At 37.8% G+C, this 17931-nt stretch overlaps 2 protein-coding genes across 2 annotated transcripts; one reads left to right on the forward strand and one right to left on the reverse strand.

The window, feature by feature from the left end:
- Nucleotides 1-4189: 4189 nt before the first annotated feature.
- On the forward strand, nt 4190-6243 carry LOC149049959 (guanine nucleotide-binding protein subunit gamma-like). Its single transcript, XM_089197616.1, has 2 exons — nt 4190-4301; nt 5917-6243. The coding sequence occupies exon 2, from the start codon at nt 5919-5921 to the stop codon at nt 6147-6149; it is 231 nt and encodes a 76-aa protein (XP_089053742.1). The 5' UTR covers nt 4190-4301; nt 5917-5918; the 3' UTR covers nt 6150-6243.
- Nucleotides 6244-7698: 1455 nt separating this feature from the next.
- LOC113674775 (uncharacterized) lies at nt 7699-15743 on the reverse strand. Its single transcript, XM_089197601.1, has 11 exons — nt 15574-15743; nt 14836-15140; nt 14610-14724; nt 13542-13664; nt 13148-13270; nt 12381-12503; nt 11701-11820; nt 10934-11056; nt 10255-10374; nt 9655-10035; nt 7699-9199 (listed from the first exon to the last, which is right to left on the reverse strand). Exons 1-11 carry the CDS (start codon nt 15653-15655, stop codon nt 8922-8924), a joined length of 1893 nt encoding a protein of 630 aa, XP_089053727.1. The 5' UTR covers nt 15656-15743; the 3' UTR covers nt 7699-8921.
- Between the last annotated feature and the right edge of the window lie 2188 nt (nt 15744-17931).

The raw sequence follows: 17931 nt of genomic DNA on the forward strand, positions 1-17931 counted from the left end.
TGATTTTCTGTCGTTAACACTTTCGTTCTCGAGCGCGCATTTCAGCGCTAAAGATTTCGTTAAAGTAGGTTTTGTTATTACCGGAACTGCGTCACTAGTCATTATCACGCAATCCTTTTACCATAACTGGCAAAATAAAATATGTTTATATTTTTAGATATTTCGTAAGCTAAGCCGAACTTAACTTATCCAGCAGGTGCTGTAACATCGGTTAATAAAGAGCACTGGTCGATATCTTAATTTCCACTGATTTAAAATCGAAACTATACAGGCCAAAATACGAAATCGAGGACTCTTTTTGTCGCAGGGTAGCTTTTAGTTATTTTGTAATACACCTTTATTTAGTACACCTTAATATATCTTTATAGCTAAATGCAATCACACTGGAAATCTCCTTTGTTTTAATATTTTCACAAATACTTCAATTTGATATTTAATGTCTGCTTCGCAGGGAACTGAAATATTGATTATTGTAGCCGACTGAGTGTCAATTAAACGTAAAACCTCCTAATGAATAGTTATAATATTGCTGAGCTCAGCAATACCAAAATTTCAGCCCTGAATTTGAAACCATCAATAAGACTCATTTAGAGACAAGCTGATTTTGTAGTTATTAAATGATGACGGCATCAAATCTTTAAGGCAAAGTGATCCACTGAACAAAGGGCGATAACTTTATTCAGAGTACAGTCGTGTTACCAGGTAAAGCTATAACTCTCCAGCCGTTGAGCAGCAAATTATACCGGATAAATTTGAAGATACACCTTACTTCCTTCTCATGATTAACTATCAAACATGAAACAGCCATGGCCTGTAAATCAACTTGTTTAATCAACCCCTCATATCGAGTTAAGTTTGGGTATGATCAAACTGTTGTTTATCGCGAGGGTGTGCCACCAAACACATTTCCGCTAACTTAAGGCTACCGCTTGCGCAGTTCAGTAGCTAAAGAAATGACCCCCATATAGACCTTGCCAAGTGGACGTTTCTAAGTTGTCGGTTTTACGTTGTCACTAAATGATTTCAAATAGAGGTTTGGTGAGTTCTTCCTGTGCAAGCTTACTTGAGGCCATATGAGACAAGAAGGTCAAGATCGAAGGTCATGCATCTGAGCAAGAAACTGTTCTCTTTCCATATGCGCGGGGAACAATTCTGGTCAATTTTATGTTGAAAGTAAAATGACTGTAAAAAAAATTCTCAAAAACTTGAGTTTGAAAAATTTGACATGCAAAGCGTCTTCGAGGGCACCGTTCCCTTTTCTTGCTAGAGCAGCGAAGAGTATCAAAGTTGAAGTCACAAACTTTGCATGGGGCAGCAAGTTTATTGCATCAAAGAAATGCTTATGATTAACAATATATATTGTATATCAAAGAGAGAGAGTATATGGGTAAGCACGTACACAAGTCAATAACATCGGCTCCGTGGCCAATAGCTTGGTCAATCTTGGTTAATCAAATCAATCTGCTCAAAGCACACTAATGTTAAGCCGGACAAGCTATGCACCTTTAAAGTTCTGGGTAAGACTTTCAGCATAATTTGTCCTTGTGGGCAGGTAAGGAGAGTACCAACGACAAAGCCTAATGGAACCTAGAAAGTAAAAAAATAATAATTTAGTTAGCCTCACCAAAGATACAAATGAATTAATGATCACTGCAGTCTGACCACTGACCACCGCCGGCCTCTCAGGCGAGAGCTGAGCGAATCTAGCAAGTCATGTGAACGAAAGGAAGACATGAACAACTAGAACATATGTACCTGAAGGTTCTTCAGATAACTAAGTGACCGCCGTTGCAAAAACTGCTTAGAGGCTACAATTTTTCTTGAACATGTCACGATGTCTTCAGTTAGTCTATGACCCGGGAGCGACACGATTTGTGATTACAGCGCGATCTGTTAGGGAGGGGGGGGTATGGATTGCTGTACCATCCAACCATTGACATGCTGCCCACTCGCCGCTGTTTCCTCGGTGCGTTCCAGCTTGTACTTCCTCAATAATCTCACCTGGGTCACCTTAATTTCCAGCAAAGCAAATCGCATACCGATACAGTTCTGTGGACCGTGACCAAATGGCATATATGTGTAGGGTGCTTCAGTGAACCTGCCAAAATCAATGTACGTGCGACCAATTTTCACTTGTGTGGAACATTGACAAAATGAATACTTAGCTTGAGGGGACCAAGTTGTCTTTTGACAGACTCGAACTCATGACTACTTCATAGATGGTTCCTTAAACCTTTACGCTCAGACATCAGTATGCAAATTCTCTTTGCCATTCTTTATACATTTCCTGAGATGCTGAGAAGGAGAGTTTGTTAACTAATCAAGAGCTTCTTTAGTTGATCATCATTTCCTTTATTGGAAATATGGATATGGGGCTGATATTGTAACGAGAAATAAGATGTTAGTCACTCTCTCGTCTCTCAGTTTTTCTCTACATATGTGTCTTGGTGGCGAGGTGATAACAAACAAACCCCAGGGTGGTACTGGAAGTTTCATATCCAGCGAGAAGGAACATGACACTTTGGGCTTGGATATCTTCGTTGTCAATTTTCCCCTTCTATTTCATCTTTTGCATCCGGCATCAGTTGGAGGAGGTCTCTGCGCTGTAGAAGATAAAATAGCAGTTCCGTCTCTCAAAGTTTTGAGATTTTAAAAAAATGAATAACAGTTAAAAAAACTGCCTGATGCAATTCTAGTTTTATGGTTCACGTTTATGTAATTACTGAAGAATCTTTGACACTTAAGAACCACTCTGATCTAATCTCATAACTTCATCGGCGACAAAAAACATGCTCACCGCGACAAAATGACTTCCATTGTAAGACTCTGCAGCCATCTATGAGTTTATATGATAGGAACATGAGAATTTACTCGAAAACTTTCGCTTTTACAAATGGTGGAAATAAGAGGGTCAAAAGATGATTTGTGAAATTTGAGCTGAGAATGAACTTGTAAAAAGGAGTAAAAGAAAGAAGAACAAAATGAAGTTGGTATTTTAGGTGAGAACGAGGTTTGGTCTCCAAGAGAGGCTGTTTTCCAAAGGAGGCGTCACCACTGCTGTTTTGATAAAATCACTGGCAATGCGTCAGAGCTATGTATCCCATTTTAGTAACTGAGAATTACTTCGTGCGTTCATTATAGAAAGGACGTAATATGATGAAATTCTTTCCTTTGAATGAATCCCATATCGTTGAGGTCGGCAACTTATAAAAGCATCACCCTTATCAACCACTTAATTTACGGAGCAACTCGACGTAAAAGACCTTGAAGAGATCTTAGGAGGGTTTTATTGGGGTGATGGTTTTTTACGGCTATCTGTTAATTTCTTTACGTTACAGTTAACATAAATTCTAAAGATAAAATTTAATCATCTTCAAGAGTTAACGATTAATTTTCATAGTTTGAAAGTCATGCATCAAGGGTAGGTTTATGTGGGATAATTTTCCGTTTTCCTGCATCATCCATACGACAAGACATGTAACAGTCTAAGATTGTGAAACTTTCAAAAGAACACGTCGTCGATAGGAAAGGTTTTTTCAGTTAGCTTGTTTAAGACAATTTTCATGCATACCGGCTAAATTATTTTTTTACCTTTTGCGACTAACAGTTAACCCCATTGAGAACTTCCTGTAATACCTGCGTCTGTTACGAAGTAATTCTTTCCTGAAAAAAAAATCTTAGTTCATTGTGATACATATTTTTCGTCAGATTTTGCTCGAAACTATCCACGTGCTCCACTGAAAACATCCCCATAATTCTCCTCAATCTTTTCCACATCCTCCCTTAACGTCTGCGTTTAGGATCATTTAGTATAGATCTTGACGTTGTAAGGAAGAGCTACCTTATTCGATGAGATTTATAACATGTCTTTCGCAATCGCCTTATAACGCACATTGAGAAGCTTTAATGGCACTAAATACATATGCAAATATGGACAGGCATTTCATATAAACTGTAAGATTATTTTGAAAAATGATCCTTGCTGCGGCGTTCTTTCCGTGTCTAATCAGAATAACTAACTATAGACAGAGAAGAAAAGAAACATTTTGCTGGGTAGGTTGTGGCCATCGCGTAGATGTAACGAGGACATCAATGCTGCTTTGGAATTGTGGGATTTTTATCTATACTTTGAAAACACCGCCGACCAATGACCCTGGAGCGGGCATGAATGATAAAATAACAGTAGCACTGGAAAAAGACTGCTTTTGACCTTGACGCTTGGTGCGGTCTTTGCAGTAGAGCTACATTTTCAAAATTAGATCCTTCCCAACGAAAAGAACAACGAACGGCTAAAAAAGCAGGTACGCTAATACTGGTTAAAAAAAAAAGGAGTATGCATTTTAGATTTCGATCGACGATACAAAGGAAAAAAAGGCCAGTAATAGAAACTTTAAACTACTCATACTGAGTGATTTAATTTTCAGTCCGGTACAAATTGAAACAGCGTGAATGAGACTGACAAAGATTTAATTGTGTTTTACCAGTAGATATGGAATAACAATCATAGTTACCTTCAAGGAGGAGTAACTTTATTACAATCTACACGGCCAGGTTCTTGAAATTCGTGAACGAAAATTTTGAAATAAGATATCCAAGTTTACTTACGAATATAAATCCAACAGAAAAGATCGACGACATATAACATGGCAATGGAGCCGTACCCCAGGCGGGAAAAAATGTTATCATGCATCATTTTAAATGACGAAGTTAGTCAAAAATTATATTTACAATGACAAGACTCTGTAAAATTTGCATCCAAATTGTTTCTTTATTCGCCTTAAACACCTTTTTTGAAGAGGAGGTGACTTTTAGAATACAATGGATGTACCTGATTACAAAAGCATCCGTTAAACAAAGAAACAGGTATGGTTGTGTATGTTTCTCATTCATGGTGCTTTTCTACGACAAAATGAAACCATTAACGTACCCTTTAAAGTATACAGAATTTAATATCTTAACTACTTTAATATCTTTTACTTTAGATAACGAAAAAGTATCTCACGATCAAGAGAATTTTCAAGAACAAAATATTACGATGAAATGGATAACACTTCCTTATTCCTTCCCTAAAGATGACTAGAATCAACACAACGATCTGCGTCCTAAAAAATCAGTGTTGTATCATTCAAAGCTGAAAAAATATTTATGATGGCAAGGAATGATAAGCAAGCAAAAATTTTCCGTTTGAATAAAAACGAATTTCGGTGCGATCTGGATTAGCCCATGTCGGTTGTGCTAATACCCACTGATCTTCAGGGCAGAAGGATGAATAATGAAGTTCGCGTCATTTCATTTTGCAGATTATCAAGAACGCAGGCGGTAATTATAGTGTGAATAATCGATTAGGGAATACACTAGCTTCGATATTTTTTCAAATTCTCAGTCCTCACCATCGAAAAAATGTTTGGTTATCTGTTGGAGGAATTATTTTTGGGGTATGTTGAGCCAGTAAAAATGTTATGAAGGTAAAGTGTAAGAAAGGTCGCAAAGGATCCTTGCTGTCAAAACCGCCTTGTTTATGTTCAGTGTAAGTGAAGAAAACAAATTTCACAACCATTTCCGTCCGACGTATTTCAAAATTCTTACAAAATATTACCAAGATAATTGCGCTTACGGTTCATCTTCAGAGCACGATTATCAAACTCTCTCAAGGACTGCCGAGGTATTTTCCTCTTTCATCTTGCTCATTCAATACATAGGCTGAACAGAGCCCACAAAGCTCTCAGATGATGAAAAGTGTGCCGGAAATTAGAGTTATGAAGTGAAAATACCAGCACAATCTCATGCACAATCTAAATTGATGCTTCTTAGCACAGCTTTATTACTTTCAAGAACAGAATTGCAAGCTAATACCATACGTGCGCAGGATCAACCCAATCATCACCCCACCATTGAGTTGATTAATATCTTATGCAGGTATGGCCTCGTGTGACTCCATGGTGAAGCTTTCACTGAGGAAGGAGATAGCACAGTTGCGACAGGAAAAGGATATCAAACGATCAAGGATGTCCGAGGTGTGTGCTGATCTGGTCTACCACTGCAAGCGACATGCCAACGAAGACTTTCTACTGTCATGCGCAAAAGGCTCTCCTCATAAACCAGCTGGAAACGACCCTTATAAAGAACATTCATCTTGTTCAGTTATGTAACTCTCAGAGATGTAAATGCGTCAGTAGAGCTGGGCCTGGGATACAGACATGGTATTATTTTGAACAAAGATAGTTGATCAATAAAGTATTAAATGTAACCACCTTCAAACATTTGTCTTTCTAAATGAAAAAAACATAGTTTGAAGATTTCCCAAAACCAACCAGTAATATGTCATTTTCTATTGATGAACAGCGCCGTCTTTCAGAGGCAGAAAAACAGACCCCTTTCTGTTTCGCTCTCCGGTAATCACGATGTTTTTTTTTTTGGCATAACCAAGATCGTTTCCCTGCCCTCACAGTACTGTTGCAGTCTGGGCAGGTTACATTGAAAAGATAAGGGAATCATCAACTCTTTAAGATCCTGTAGAGACTTCGTCGGTCCTCTATGTGACATGCAGCTTTGGAAGTCTCTTCCCTTGAATGCTCCCTCGTGAATTGCATCTACTCTCTTGAAATTTGATGCTTGAAACGACTAAATACTACTTACCTGTTCGGTAAAACCTCTTTCCGGGAATTTGGCGGAATATATCATTTCAGTGCTGTCAGACACTAAATCCTTTCATATCATCCAATGTCTAATGCGACAGAAATGGATACTGTCCAACTAAGGCATGCATTCTATTTCTTTGCGCTTTGGTCCAGACCACGAAATTTCTTGTTTTGGAGGATTGGAGATACTTAGTTGAACATTTAACTTCAAGGAAGTCATGTGAGATCTTGGACATAATTTTCCAGGTTTTGCACGCCGGAGTTTGAGTTGGGGTTTTCAGGTTGTTTGCTCTTCCAACGATTAATTTGGCACGCGCTAAAGAGAACATTTACAAACATCCCTAAAAATTCGTAGGTTTGATAACCCACCATCATTTATAGTATCATGACCTCTCACCGGATGGACGGCATAAATTTCAAAGATTTATGTACTAGCTACAATTTTAATTTACCAAGACAGCTGGTGGTGATGGCTAACAGTTAAAATTTTTGCCATTTTACGGCTAACAGTTAGATCATTGTCACCAGAATTTTTTTTACGGTGAACTTTTATTGCGACTATCGGTTAAAATTTGTCACTTTTTACTGACTTTGCTTTGGACCCACACGACAGTTTTTGTTTTGGCTCACACAGCCAGTTGTTGATTCAGTTTATTGGAAGCATTATGATTAAGTGCTTTGTTGTTCATTTCGAAAGTCGCGTGAAATTGTTTGGTTTAATGCTCTAACAACAAATGTTTGATCCCCTAAGGTCAGCCAGTTGCCATGCCTTCCCATATCTGTCATAAGTAAATATATAGGCATGTTCTTTAGAGCTTACTTAATGAAGAGAGAGTAGGGAAGAATGTCGACAGTGTGCAGAAGTATTGGGACAGAATTCCGTTGTTGACTTAGCAGCACAAGTCAGTGAGAAGAATCCAGTGAGAATCAAAGTGTTGCTGGAGCCTAAGAGATTAACCAGAGTTACACGGATGAAGTAAACTTGGATGTGAGTAAAATTGTATATTGGAGAACCGGTTAATTAAAGAAAAACAAGAAAGAGACAGTTTGAGAGTCTTGGTGACTTTCGCCGAGCATGGTGTACTCGAAAGCTAGTTTCCCCGTGACATTTAATAGTGTAACGCTAATACGTGATAAAGTTGTACATAAAATATATCTAATAGCAACATACCAAGAGATCCCCAGGGTCCCCTTATGATTTATTCTAGTACACGTATTCAAATCGACACAGTTAATGCCGAGTCAAGCAATAATAAAAGGTACGATGAAACAAACAGCGATAAGAAAACAATGTTACGAGTGTAAAATACACCAACAAAATTAACTTCACATATTTTCAATGTATCAGTTACTGCCATCATATAAACTAAGGCAGCAGCAACACTGGTATATGATACAATCGTGCTAAAAACATAGCATAATATTTAAGTATACGTTAAACAAATGTGTTCCATTTTGCCATAAGTCTGTTCAGTAGTGAAACTTCAAAGATGATGTCAAAATGTGGTAAAAATACAAAAGTGGCACACGAGGCGCTTATGCGAAGGGGGCGCTTACTTGGCGTTTTGGCCTTGGAGGTAAGCGCTTATGAGGGGAAGGGCGCTTATTCGAGTAAAGACGCTTATTCGAGAAAATACGTTTATAAGAAACGTATGTGTTGTTAAAGGTGACGTCATTTATATATCCTCCCAAAAATTACAAATAAGAACCAATCAATCATGCATGAGTAATTTAGCCAATCAAAACACGTGAGTAATTTAGCCAATCAAAATGCGTGAGTAATTTAGCCAATCAAAATGTGAAAGTAATTTAGCTCATTATCTGAGCACATATGCATTAACAAAGGTAATTAAAGACACTCTATTTTAGACACCCCCCAGAAAACCAAACCGTAACAGCTCTAAGTTGAAATTACAAACGATAAGCTGTTGCTACTAAATAATTTTAGTATAATTGCTCAAGTGATTATAGAAATTCTCGCTCAAGGATTGCGTCACATCTCGCTATGATCACCTTGTGCGAAGTGATTATAGCAAGGCAGGGGCGCTAAATTTCTAATTGGCTGCCTCGCGTTATGTCAAAAGCTTCCAGGGAGGTGATTAACCCGAATATTTAGCAATAACAGGAGTACTTTACAGTTACTCACTGAAGACGATGTGAATATTGTTGAATAATCCTCGAGACGAAGTCTACTCGTCTAAACCTTAAGTAGAAAATTTTCCTCTAAAAAAAAAAAAAAAAGAAAGAAAGAAACTAGAAAAACTTGGAGGCCAAAAAAGAGAACTAAAAGTTTACTGATCGAATCTTCATTTCAGTTCTCTTTAGTGAGTAGTCATTTCCTTTCCAGTGGTGCCAGGCAACGCCGTTGTTCCAAGAGCCTGGTTTTTTGTAGTATCCTTGGTAATAATGACCATTTAGATTACTGGTCCAACAACGTCTGTACCACCAGCCTCCTGTACAAACCTTACCGCAGTTAATTCCTTTCCCTTGTGAGTCATTGTCTCGGTCTTTTGTTGTGAATGGATAACCATCGTGATAAGAAAACGAGTCTCCCGCAGTTCCTGATCAAATCAAAATCCATATCATCGAAAGATCACGATTATGCTGCTAGCTCTTCCTAAGGAAGTTTATCAAACAGTCCCTCTATTTAAAGGAATTCAAGAGGATGCGCCAGGGCGCTGGTCTTATAGGGATCTTGGGTCCAAGCCCTGCACCCAGCTACTCTCTGGATTTGCTCTCGATTGCCCCCAGTTCAAATCCTTGACAGCGCTTTGTATAGATCCAGTTAGTCTGCCTGCTTTCAATTAGGGTTTTTAAATGCTATGTTTATGGTTATGTATCATGTTCATTTTACCTTAAAGAGGGCCACAATTTCATAAGTTTGTAACTATGTAGTGTTACACTCCGTAAATAAATACCCCTTCCCAAGGCGACAAAGAATGACTGGTTCCTCGTTAACCCTGGCTTTGTTTTACTAGCAGTGAAATGAGATAAGAAGTATTGAGAGCAAAGTTACCTGAGTAGCTTCCAAGGTTTAACTTGTAATTAGATCCCTCACTCCCAACTTCAAACAAAGTGTATTCAGCATAAACAGTAGTCCCAGTAAAATCCTCCATATCAATACGAAGCTCGTAGTCCTCGCTGCTGGTCAAACGGCGTATATTTTTCAGTCCGAGCCAAAACTCGCTACTTGTGTAACCAAAGCCATATTTGTAACTGCTCCAGTCGCGATAGAAGCTGACAGAGCCATCCAGTCTCTTCTGGAACACAGTCCAACCCCCGCCAGAGGTTGTGTGGTCACAGTAAACATGAAAGTCACCTGAGCCATCAGGGTTGATTATATAAACGCCACTGCTTCTCTTTCCAGCGTTATAAAGCTCCCCACAGTCTTTAGCTCCTGTAAGAAGAAACATATGGCAACCGTCAAATATATTTTTTCCTATTCACGATAAAGTATGTTTGTCATGGTATTGGATGAATGAGTTTCTTCAAGGGACCACTATCTTTGCTTCTGGTATGGCTTGTGGTATTGTTTTTTCAAATAAATCGACTGACATAAGATAACTGAGGGGAAGCTGAAACGATGGGCGACTGGATTATTAAACATATATCTCACGTTTGCAAGATTTTCCATTGCCAATGAATCCAGATTTGCAGGAACAGCTATACGAGCCGGGATTATTATGACAATGGGCATTGACATCACATCCATTTGAAGAATTACACTCGTCAATATCTGAATAAAAAAAGCACAATCAACGGTATAGGCGTCATTAAAGATTGAACAATTTCGTGCATTGCAATCTAGTATTGCAACGATAGGTTCTGGTAAGGTGCACATTCCCACCCTACAACTCCTTTAAAAACTAGTCTCAGTCAACATTGCCATTCATTTGACATTAAATGGAAAAATTAAGTTAGCGGAGAGCTTTTATCGGCGAGATTCAGAGTATGCAGAGATATTGGATGGGAAATGAAGCTAAAAAAATAGCCGTGGAGAGAGTGGGTGGATGACTGAATGAGAAAGCGACTGGTGCTCAGTGTTTTTCACCCAATGTCCTATACAAGGCTATCCCGCATCCCTAAATTTGGAAATGATTGGCCTGAGAGCTTCCAGTTAACTTCTAATGAGGAAAAATCATAAATAAACATCTAACAAAGCCTTCAGGGATCAGGTAAATTTTTATCGTGATACGATCAAATCTTCCGACCGCGGCTCGGTAAATATCTATCACTATTCACCTCCACTTCGGTGAATAGTTGTTAACTATTAGGTTGGTTTAGTATAGTTTTACCTTTGCACTTTTTCCCATTTCCGATATATCCAGTTAAACAGGAACAACTGTAGGAGCCATAAGTGTTATAGCAGTTGGCTTTGACATCACAAACTCGAAAGGAGGCACCGCACTCGTTAACATCTGATGAAAAAATACTCGATCAATTCACCACTTTTAATTTGGAGATTAGCAGTATAAAATGGAGTGGATCCAGAATTTGTGAGATAGAATAATAGAGCGGTCCATCTGAGCGAAAGGATCTAACTAAATCATTTTAATGATGGTAAACAATTCTTTAAGGTGATTCCTCAGTATTGCACCGCCATCCTTTTCTGCGCATAAAAATCACGTAATCAGGCCAATAGGCGTGCGCGCATTCCGAGAACACGGTATTATACATTACCTTTTGCTTTTAACGCTCGAGACTTTTTACTTATGAGGTATTCTTTCAACTTTTACTTAAAACCTTTGCTTTCAGGTACCGAAAACTGTACCGTAAACCGATGAAATGACGCGCGTTATAAGTACCAGTACAGGCATAAATGGCGCATAACTGGTCAATCATATCTCTTAAGTGAGCACGGTGATCTATCTCTTTTATTGCAGTTTTAGAAACAGACATCGGTATGGAAAATTTAAGGAAAGTTTTAAAAAGTTGTTTGATGACCTTTTTTGTGAGGAATCACCTTAAGGTGGGAGAAAGGCTATTGGATGCTCTTCAGATTGTCTAGTCGTAGATATATTCAATAAATTTAGTTTGAGTTAGTAATTTGACCCAAGTTTACCTGCACATGTTTTCCCATCCCCATCAAATCCAGTTTTGCAGGAACAGCTATACGAGCCGGGATTATTATGGCAATGGGCATTGACATCACATCCATTTGAAGAATTACACTCGTCAATATCTGAATAAAAAAAAGCACAATCAACGGTATAGGCGTCATTAAAGATTGAACAATTTCGTGCATTGCAATCTAGTATTGCAACGATAGGTTCTGGTAAGGTGCACATTCCCACCCTACAACTCCTCTAAAAACTAGTCTCAGTCAATATTGCCATTCATTTGACATTAAATGGAAAAATTAAGCTAGCGAATAGCTTTTATTGGCGAGTTTCAGAGTATGCAGAGGTATTGGATGGGAAAGGAAGCTCAAAAAATAGCCGTGGAGAGAGTGGGTGGATGACTGAATGAGAAAGCGACTGGTGCTCAGTGTTTTTCACCCAATGTCCTATACAAGGCTATCCCGCATCCCTAAATTTGGAAATGATTGGCCTGAGAGCTTCCAGTTAACTTCTGATGAGGAAAAATCATAAATAAACATCTAACAAAGCCTTCAGGGATCAGGTAAATTTTTATTGTGATACGATCAAATCTTCCGACCGCGGCTCGGTAAATATCTATCACTATTCACCTCCACTTCGGTGAATAGTTGTTAACTATTAGGTTGGTTTAGTATAGTTTTACCTTTGCACTTTTTCCCATTTCCGATATATCCAGTTAAACAGGAACAACTGTAGGAGCCATAAGTGTTATAGCAGTTGGCTTTGACATCACAAACTCGAAAGGAGGCACCGCACTCGTTAACATCTGATGAAAAAATACTCGATCAATTCACCACTTTTAATTTGGAGATTAGCAGTATAAAATGGAGTGGATCCAGAATTTGTGAGATAGAATAATAGAGCGGTCCATCTGAGCGAAAGGATCTAACTAAATCATTTTAATGATGGTAAACAATTCTTTAAGGTGATTCCTCAGTATTGCACCGCCATCCTTTTCTGCGCATAAAAATCACGTAATCAGGCCAATAGGCGTGCGCGCATTCCGAGAACACGGTATTATACATTACCTTTTGCTTTTAACGCTCGAGACTTTTTACTTATGAGGTATTCTTTCAACTTTTACTTAAAACCTTTGCTTTCAGGTACCGAAAACTGTACCGTAAACCGATGAAATGACGCGCGTTATAAGTACCAGTACAGGCATAAATGGCGCATAACTGGTCAATCATATCTCTTAAGTGAGCACGGTGATCTATCTCTTTTATTGCAGTTTTAGAAACAGACATCGGTATGGAAAATTTAAGGAAAGTTTTAAAAAGTTGTTTGATGACCTTTTTTGTGAGGAATCACCTTAAGGTGGGAGAAAGGCTATTGGATGCTCTTCAGATTGTCTAGTCGTAGATATATTCAATAAATTTAGTTTGAGTTAGTAATTTGACCCAAGTTTACCTGCACATGTTTTCCCATCCCCATCAAATCCAGTTTTGCAAGAACAGCCGTAGGAGCCAAAAGTATTGTGGCAATTCGCGTTTACGTCACAAACCCAATAAGAGGAACTACATTCATTGACATCTGGCAAATAAGTATTCCATTAATTAAATTATATTCTTCTAGTTTTGATATTGGACTTAAGTAAGCACGGTAACCTATCTCTTTTGTTGCAGTTTTAGAAACAGACATCGGTAAGAGAAATTTAAGGAAAGTTTTAAAAAGTTGTTTGATAACTTTTTTTGTGAGGAATCACCTTAAGGTGGGAGAAAGGCTATTGGATGCTCTTCAAATTGTCTAGTCGTAGATATATTCAATAAATTTAGTTTGAGTTAGTAATTTGACCCAAGTTTACCTGCACATGTTTTCCCATCCCCATCAAATCCAGTTTTGCAAGAACAGCCGTAGGAGCCAAAAGTATTGTGGCAATTCGCGTTTACGTCACAAACCCGATAAGAGGAACTACATTCATTGACATCTGGCAAATAAGTATTCCATGTATTAAATTACATTCTTTTAGTTTTGATATTGGACGTTTAACCTGGGCCTGTGAATATGAGTTAGTCAAATAAAGGCAAATTTAAGGGCGATTTCCGACTCTATAACGTGAAGACAGCCTGTTTCAATACCTCACTTCTTTACTTCAAAATTGCATTCTGGTATCAAAATGATTCAAGGCTACGACTAGTCAATCATGTCTTCTTGCACTGCCAAGATATCAGCTCTTTTTACGAATATACTGCTTCTTGCCGTATTTATTAAATATTCTCTTTCTTTTTTTTACGTCAGCCATCTTAGTTTAGGGGATTCGACCCTTCGAGACATTGTTCATACCCCAAGCGTGATATAATAGTTGGATGTGGAGGTTATTTTCATGCATATCATGCATTTTACCATTAGTTTGAATTCACTTTGCAGAAGGAGAATGGTGAACATGGCCTCGAATGAACAAAATGGGCACTTAATTTTAGAAGGAGCAGAAACACATTTCAAGTACCAAGACCACCTATTTAATACAATTGAGTGACAGGAAACTATCAGGGCTAAACTAATAAACTGGTTTATCAACGCTCAAATAAATCGATTCAGCGCTCGGACCCAAGTTTACCTGCGGATGTTTTTTCATAAATCCACGCATTTCATCCGTGTGAGAAAAGTTACTTCGTTAGTAAAGCGCGAAGCACTCTAACTTATAAGCTAATGCAATACTGAATATGAATTATGAAAGCGATCTTCGCAATTATGAACACTACTTAAGCAGTAGTAAAAAAAGCTCTGAAAAAAAAATTCAGGGCTGTACGAGTTTTGAACCCATGACCATTATGTTCATTTGTAATAAACCCGTGAAGTGATGAATAATGACTGTGGACATATGAAAATCATTTGTGTGAACTGCATAATGCTATAGTTAATACTTCCTTACCCAATTCACAGTGTTTCCCTGTGTATCCTTTTGCGCAAACGCATTCGTAACTATTCTCTTGGTATTGTGCAGCGCATGTCCCTTTGTTCTGACAAGGCCAACTGATGCAAGGTGACTAAACAGAAAGAGAGAAAACAAAAACAAATTCCCTCTAAAGTTGTCTATGTGGCCTAATCCAACCACCGATTGCAATTGGAAATATTATTCTTTACGAATTCCCACTCACCGCGATACTGTAGTGATGATGACTTTGACTGAGGACAAACTTCTCTGAGTTGTTGTATATGTCCGACGGAAGCAATTCACAGATCACTTTACCAATTACATTGCGAAATGCACCCAAGTTAAAAGAGAAACATGATGGTATGTTGACACAGACGAGCCCACACTCACTGCCTTGCAGAACGTAATCTGAACCAATGCTGGCGATGTTGAGATAGGAAAACTGATGAGGCTTAAACTTGGCATAAGCCATTCCTCTGTCAGTGCCTCGGCTTAGAGTTTTATTGCGTGCATCGATGAATCTTGTTCCTGCATGGGGTGATGAAGGGGTTAAAACTATAAGTGGCTATTTTAAAACTATTGTGATTGCCAGCAGTGAGTACCGTGAGCGTAGATGTTTATCCAACTTGTTACGAGCTTGGAACAAAGTAAAGAATCATGCTCAGGCCTTCGCATTCCGCGCTGGGACGCTCAACCACTTAGCTACAGAGACTCTGCGAGGTGTTAGGTCATTTCTGAGTTCAAACGGGACACACTTCCTGCATATCTTTAGGATCAGCAGCGTTGAAAGCATCATGTGAGAGAAAAAAAGAAGATAGAAGTAGCGCGGAATTCCAAAAAGTTTAAGATTCGATTCCTTGTAAAACCTCATCATTTTTTCCATCTTCCTCTCTCGTGACAAGAATTTTTTTCATCGAACCTAAAATTTACCATACTACTGATATTAATACATTTAACGTACCTTCAGATGCATTTGCCAAGTAAACGATTATCATCAGTATACTAAAATAGCTCCTGGAAAGTTTTGAGAGTCTAAACTCCATTTTCAGTGGCAGCTACTGACCTCACCTTGGAATGAAAGTGATCTGTACTCCTCACGTTGAATTATGCAACTTTTGGCAAACTGAGAGTAAAACAATAAATAAAACATCCTGATGAAATTTTGTTTGGTGAAACAGGTCACGTACACAATACATCAATTGAGAACCTGCAATGAAAAATGGCAATGAAGTTTATTCAGTAATTTAGCTCCCTTGACATATTGAATTCGTTTGAATCCTGAAATAAAAATCCACTTAATTCTTCAACCCCTATAATTTCCAAGTTTAAACTCTTGATTTGTCATCCTTATTATTTTATTCCTCTTAAGCTGGAAAACAACACCGTATCTTGAACTTTCTTCAATGTCATCAGACAGCAAGGCCCAGTTGTTCGAAGGCCGATTAGCGCTAACCCGAGGTAAAGTTTTAGCCTGGGTTTCTTTATTCCCTTTTTCACAGGCCTATTTCACATAATTTCTTCAATTCCTTTTAGAACATTCAGACATCAAATTGTAGGCAAAAATAAATATGCTGAATATTCTTTTAAAGCTTTCAGATCTGAGGTCAGATTTCACGCTAACCCTGGGTTATCTTAACCAAGCTTTGAACAACTACTTATAGTAATGGAACTATAATTTTCAGACTTTTTATAAGTGGTTGAAAATTAATATTACCCCCAAAAAGCAGTCTAAAAAGGAATAACTATACATTTGGGAAAAGGGGTGAAATTAATCCACCTCATGAACACCTCAATAATATATGTGTGGTTACAATCTGTCATTGAGTTAATTACACTCGTCACGTTTTAAGGCGGCAGGTGTTTTTTAAGACGTAAGATGGACATATACCAATTCACACCGAAGCAAGAAGTTTCTTGTATTCATAAAACTAGCTCGAGTAGTATTCTAAGCAGTTTCTACAATAAACAAAAAGATTTAAACATCCAACGTTTCAATTGAGTAAGTTAAATTGAAAAGATATATATTATTTGAATTAACTATGAATATTGAGAGTAATATCAATGGTTTTTGGAATAAATAAATAAATTTTATATTTGAGGAAAGACTGAATTCTTTTTCGTATAGTAGTTAGCTTGAAATGCGAATGTCTCTGAATGAAATAAATAAATTAAAAGTCGTTTAGAGTAAGCACGTAGACATTTAACAGGTGAAACGGAAGTTTTATCGTTGTTTTGATAGCATTTGCTGAGTCACAAGAATTCATTAATAATTCGAGTGTTTCGTTCAGCATGATTTTAAAATGCAAGGCAGGAGGGATCGTTTACAGAATATTCAGAACGCCACAGCTTGGGTGATTTTCCAGTTTACGAAATCTGACCACATCACATTGGCTCTCTTCGACCTATACTGGCTTTCTGTATTTAAGTTGCTTCTTTTTGTTTAAAATTCATTAAACAATCTAAGCCGCCGCCCTACATTAAAGATCTTTTATCTTTTAAACCTGCCTCTAACTACACGCTTCGCTCGTCCACACAATCTCATCTATTCGTTCCACTGGTCAATTGCTCCACAATTGGGGATCGTACTTTTGCTCGCGCTTTTTTCCTGCTGTATGGAACTTGTTGCAGTTATCAATCAGATCCTGTAGCAGCCTAGCTACTTTTAAGAAACAACTCAAAACATGTCTTTTTGGGAAAGCGTTCAGTATTAGTTTATAGTTTTCAATTTAATGAAAGCGCTTTTCAATATGTGCATAGTTTTGGCGTTATATAAATGTTTTATTTCTATTATATAAAGGGGGGATTGTGATCCCGTTCTATGCATGAATTTTAGAAAACTTACGATTCACTCGTACTTTAAACAGTATTTCACTGGTCAAAAATTTAGAAGAGAAACCTTCAAATCTCACCTTACCTTCCCTCTCCGTAAAATTAAACCTTTTCCATCCTTACATAACTCTCCAAGGGTAAGGATGTTCGCTGTCTGGGTCTTTTTCTTTTTCCTTAATTTTCTATTTTTGCAAATCGGTAATGTTAGCTTAACCGGTTGAACATTTACAGTAGCCCTTTGTTTACACCTAGTTGTATTCAATAGTAATTTGGTCAAAAATGTTCGATATCTCTTAAAGAGATGCTTTCCAAAACGTCAAAATATTTTAGACCCAAGATATATTATAAGTGGATTTATATACACAAAAATTAAAGGGAATATTTTTATATATTCATCTATTCATTTATTTTTGCATAAATTTTAAATCTACGTTATTTAATTTACTTTTGTTTCCTTTTGTTCAGGAAGAGAAAACATCGTCAGTGTGTA

This window comes from Pocillopora damicornis, chromosome 2 (assembly GCF_964200805.1).
Source record: "Pocillopora damicornis chromosome 2, jaPocDami1.2, whole genome shotgun sequence".
Taxonomy (NCBI): Eukaryota; Metazoa; Cnidaria; class Anthozoa; order Scleractinia; family Pocilloporidae; genus Pocillopora; species Pocillopora damicornis.

Excerpts from the sequence above, each read along its gene's own strand:
- LOC113674775 (XM_089197601.1), bottom strand. The coding sequence starts at position 15,655 with ATGGAGTTTAGACTCTCAAAACTTTCCAGGAGCTATTTTAGTATACTG. Across the intron at positions 15,141-15,573 it reads CTTGGCAAATGCATCTGAAG|GAACAAGATTCATCGATGCA; the intron begins GTACGTTAAATG and ends CACCCCATGCAG. Across the intron at positions 10,375-10,933 it reads AAATGGGAAAAAGTGCAAAG|ATATTGACGAGTGTAATTCT; the intron begins GTAAAACTATAC and ends TTTTTTATTCAG.
- LOC149049959 (XM_089197616.1), top strand. The coding sequence starts at position 5,919 with ATGGCCTCGTGTGACTCCATGGTGAAGCTTTCACTGAGGAAGGAGATA.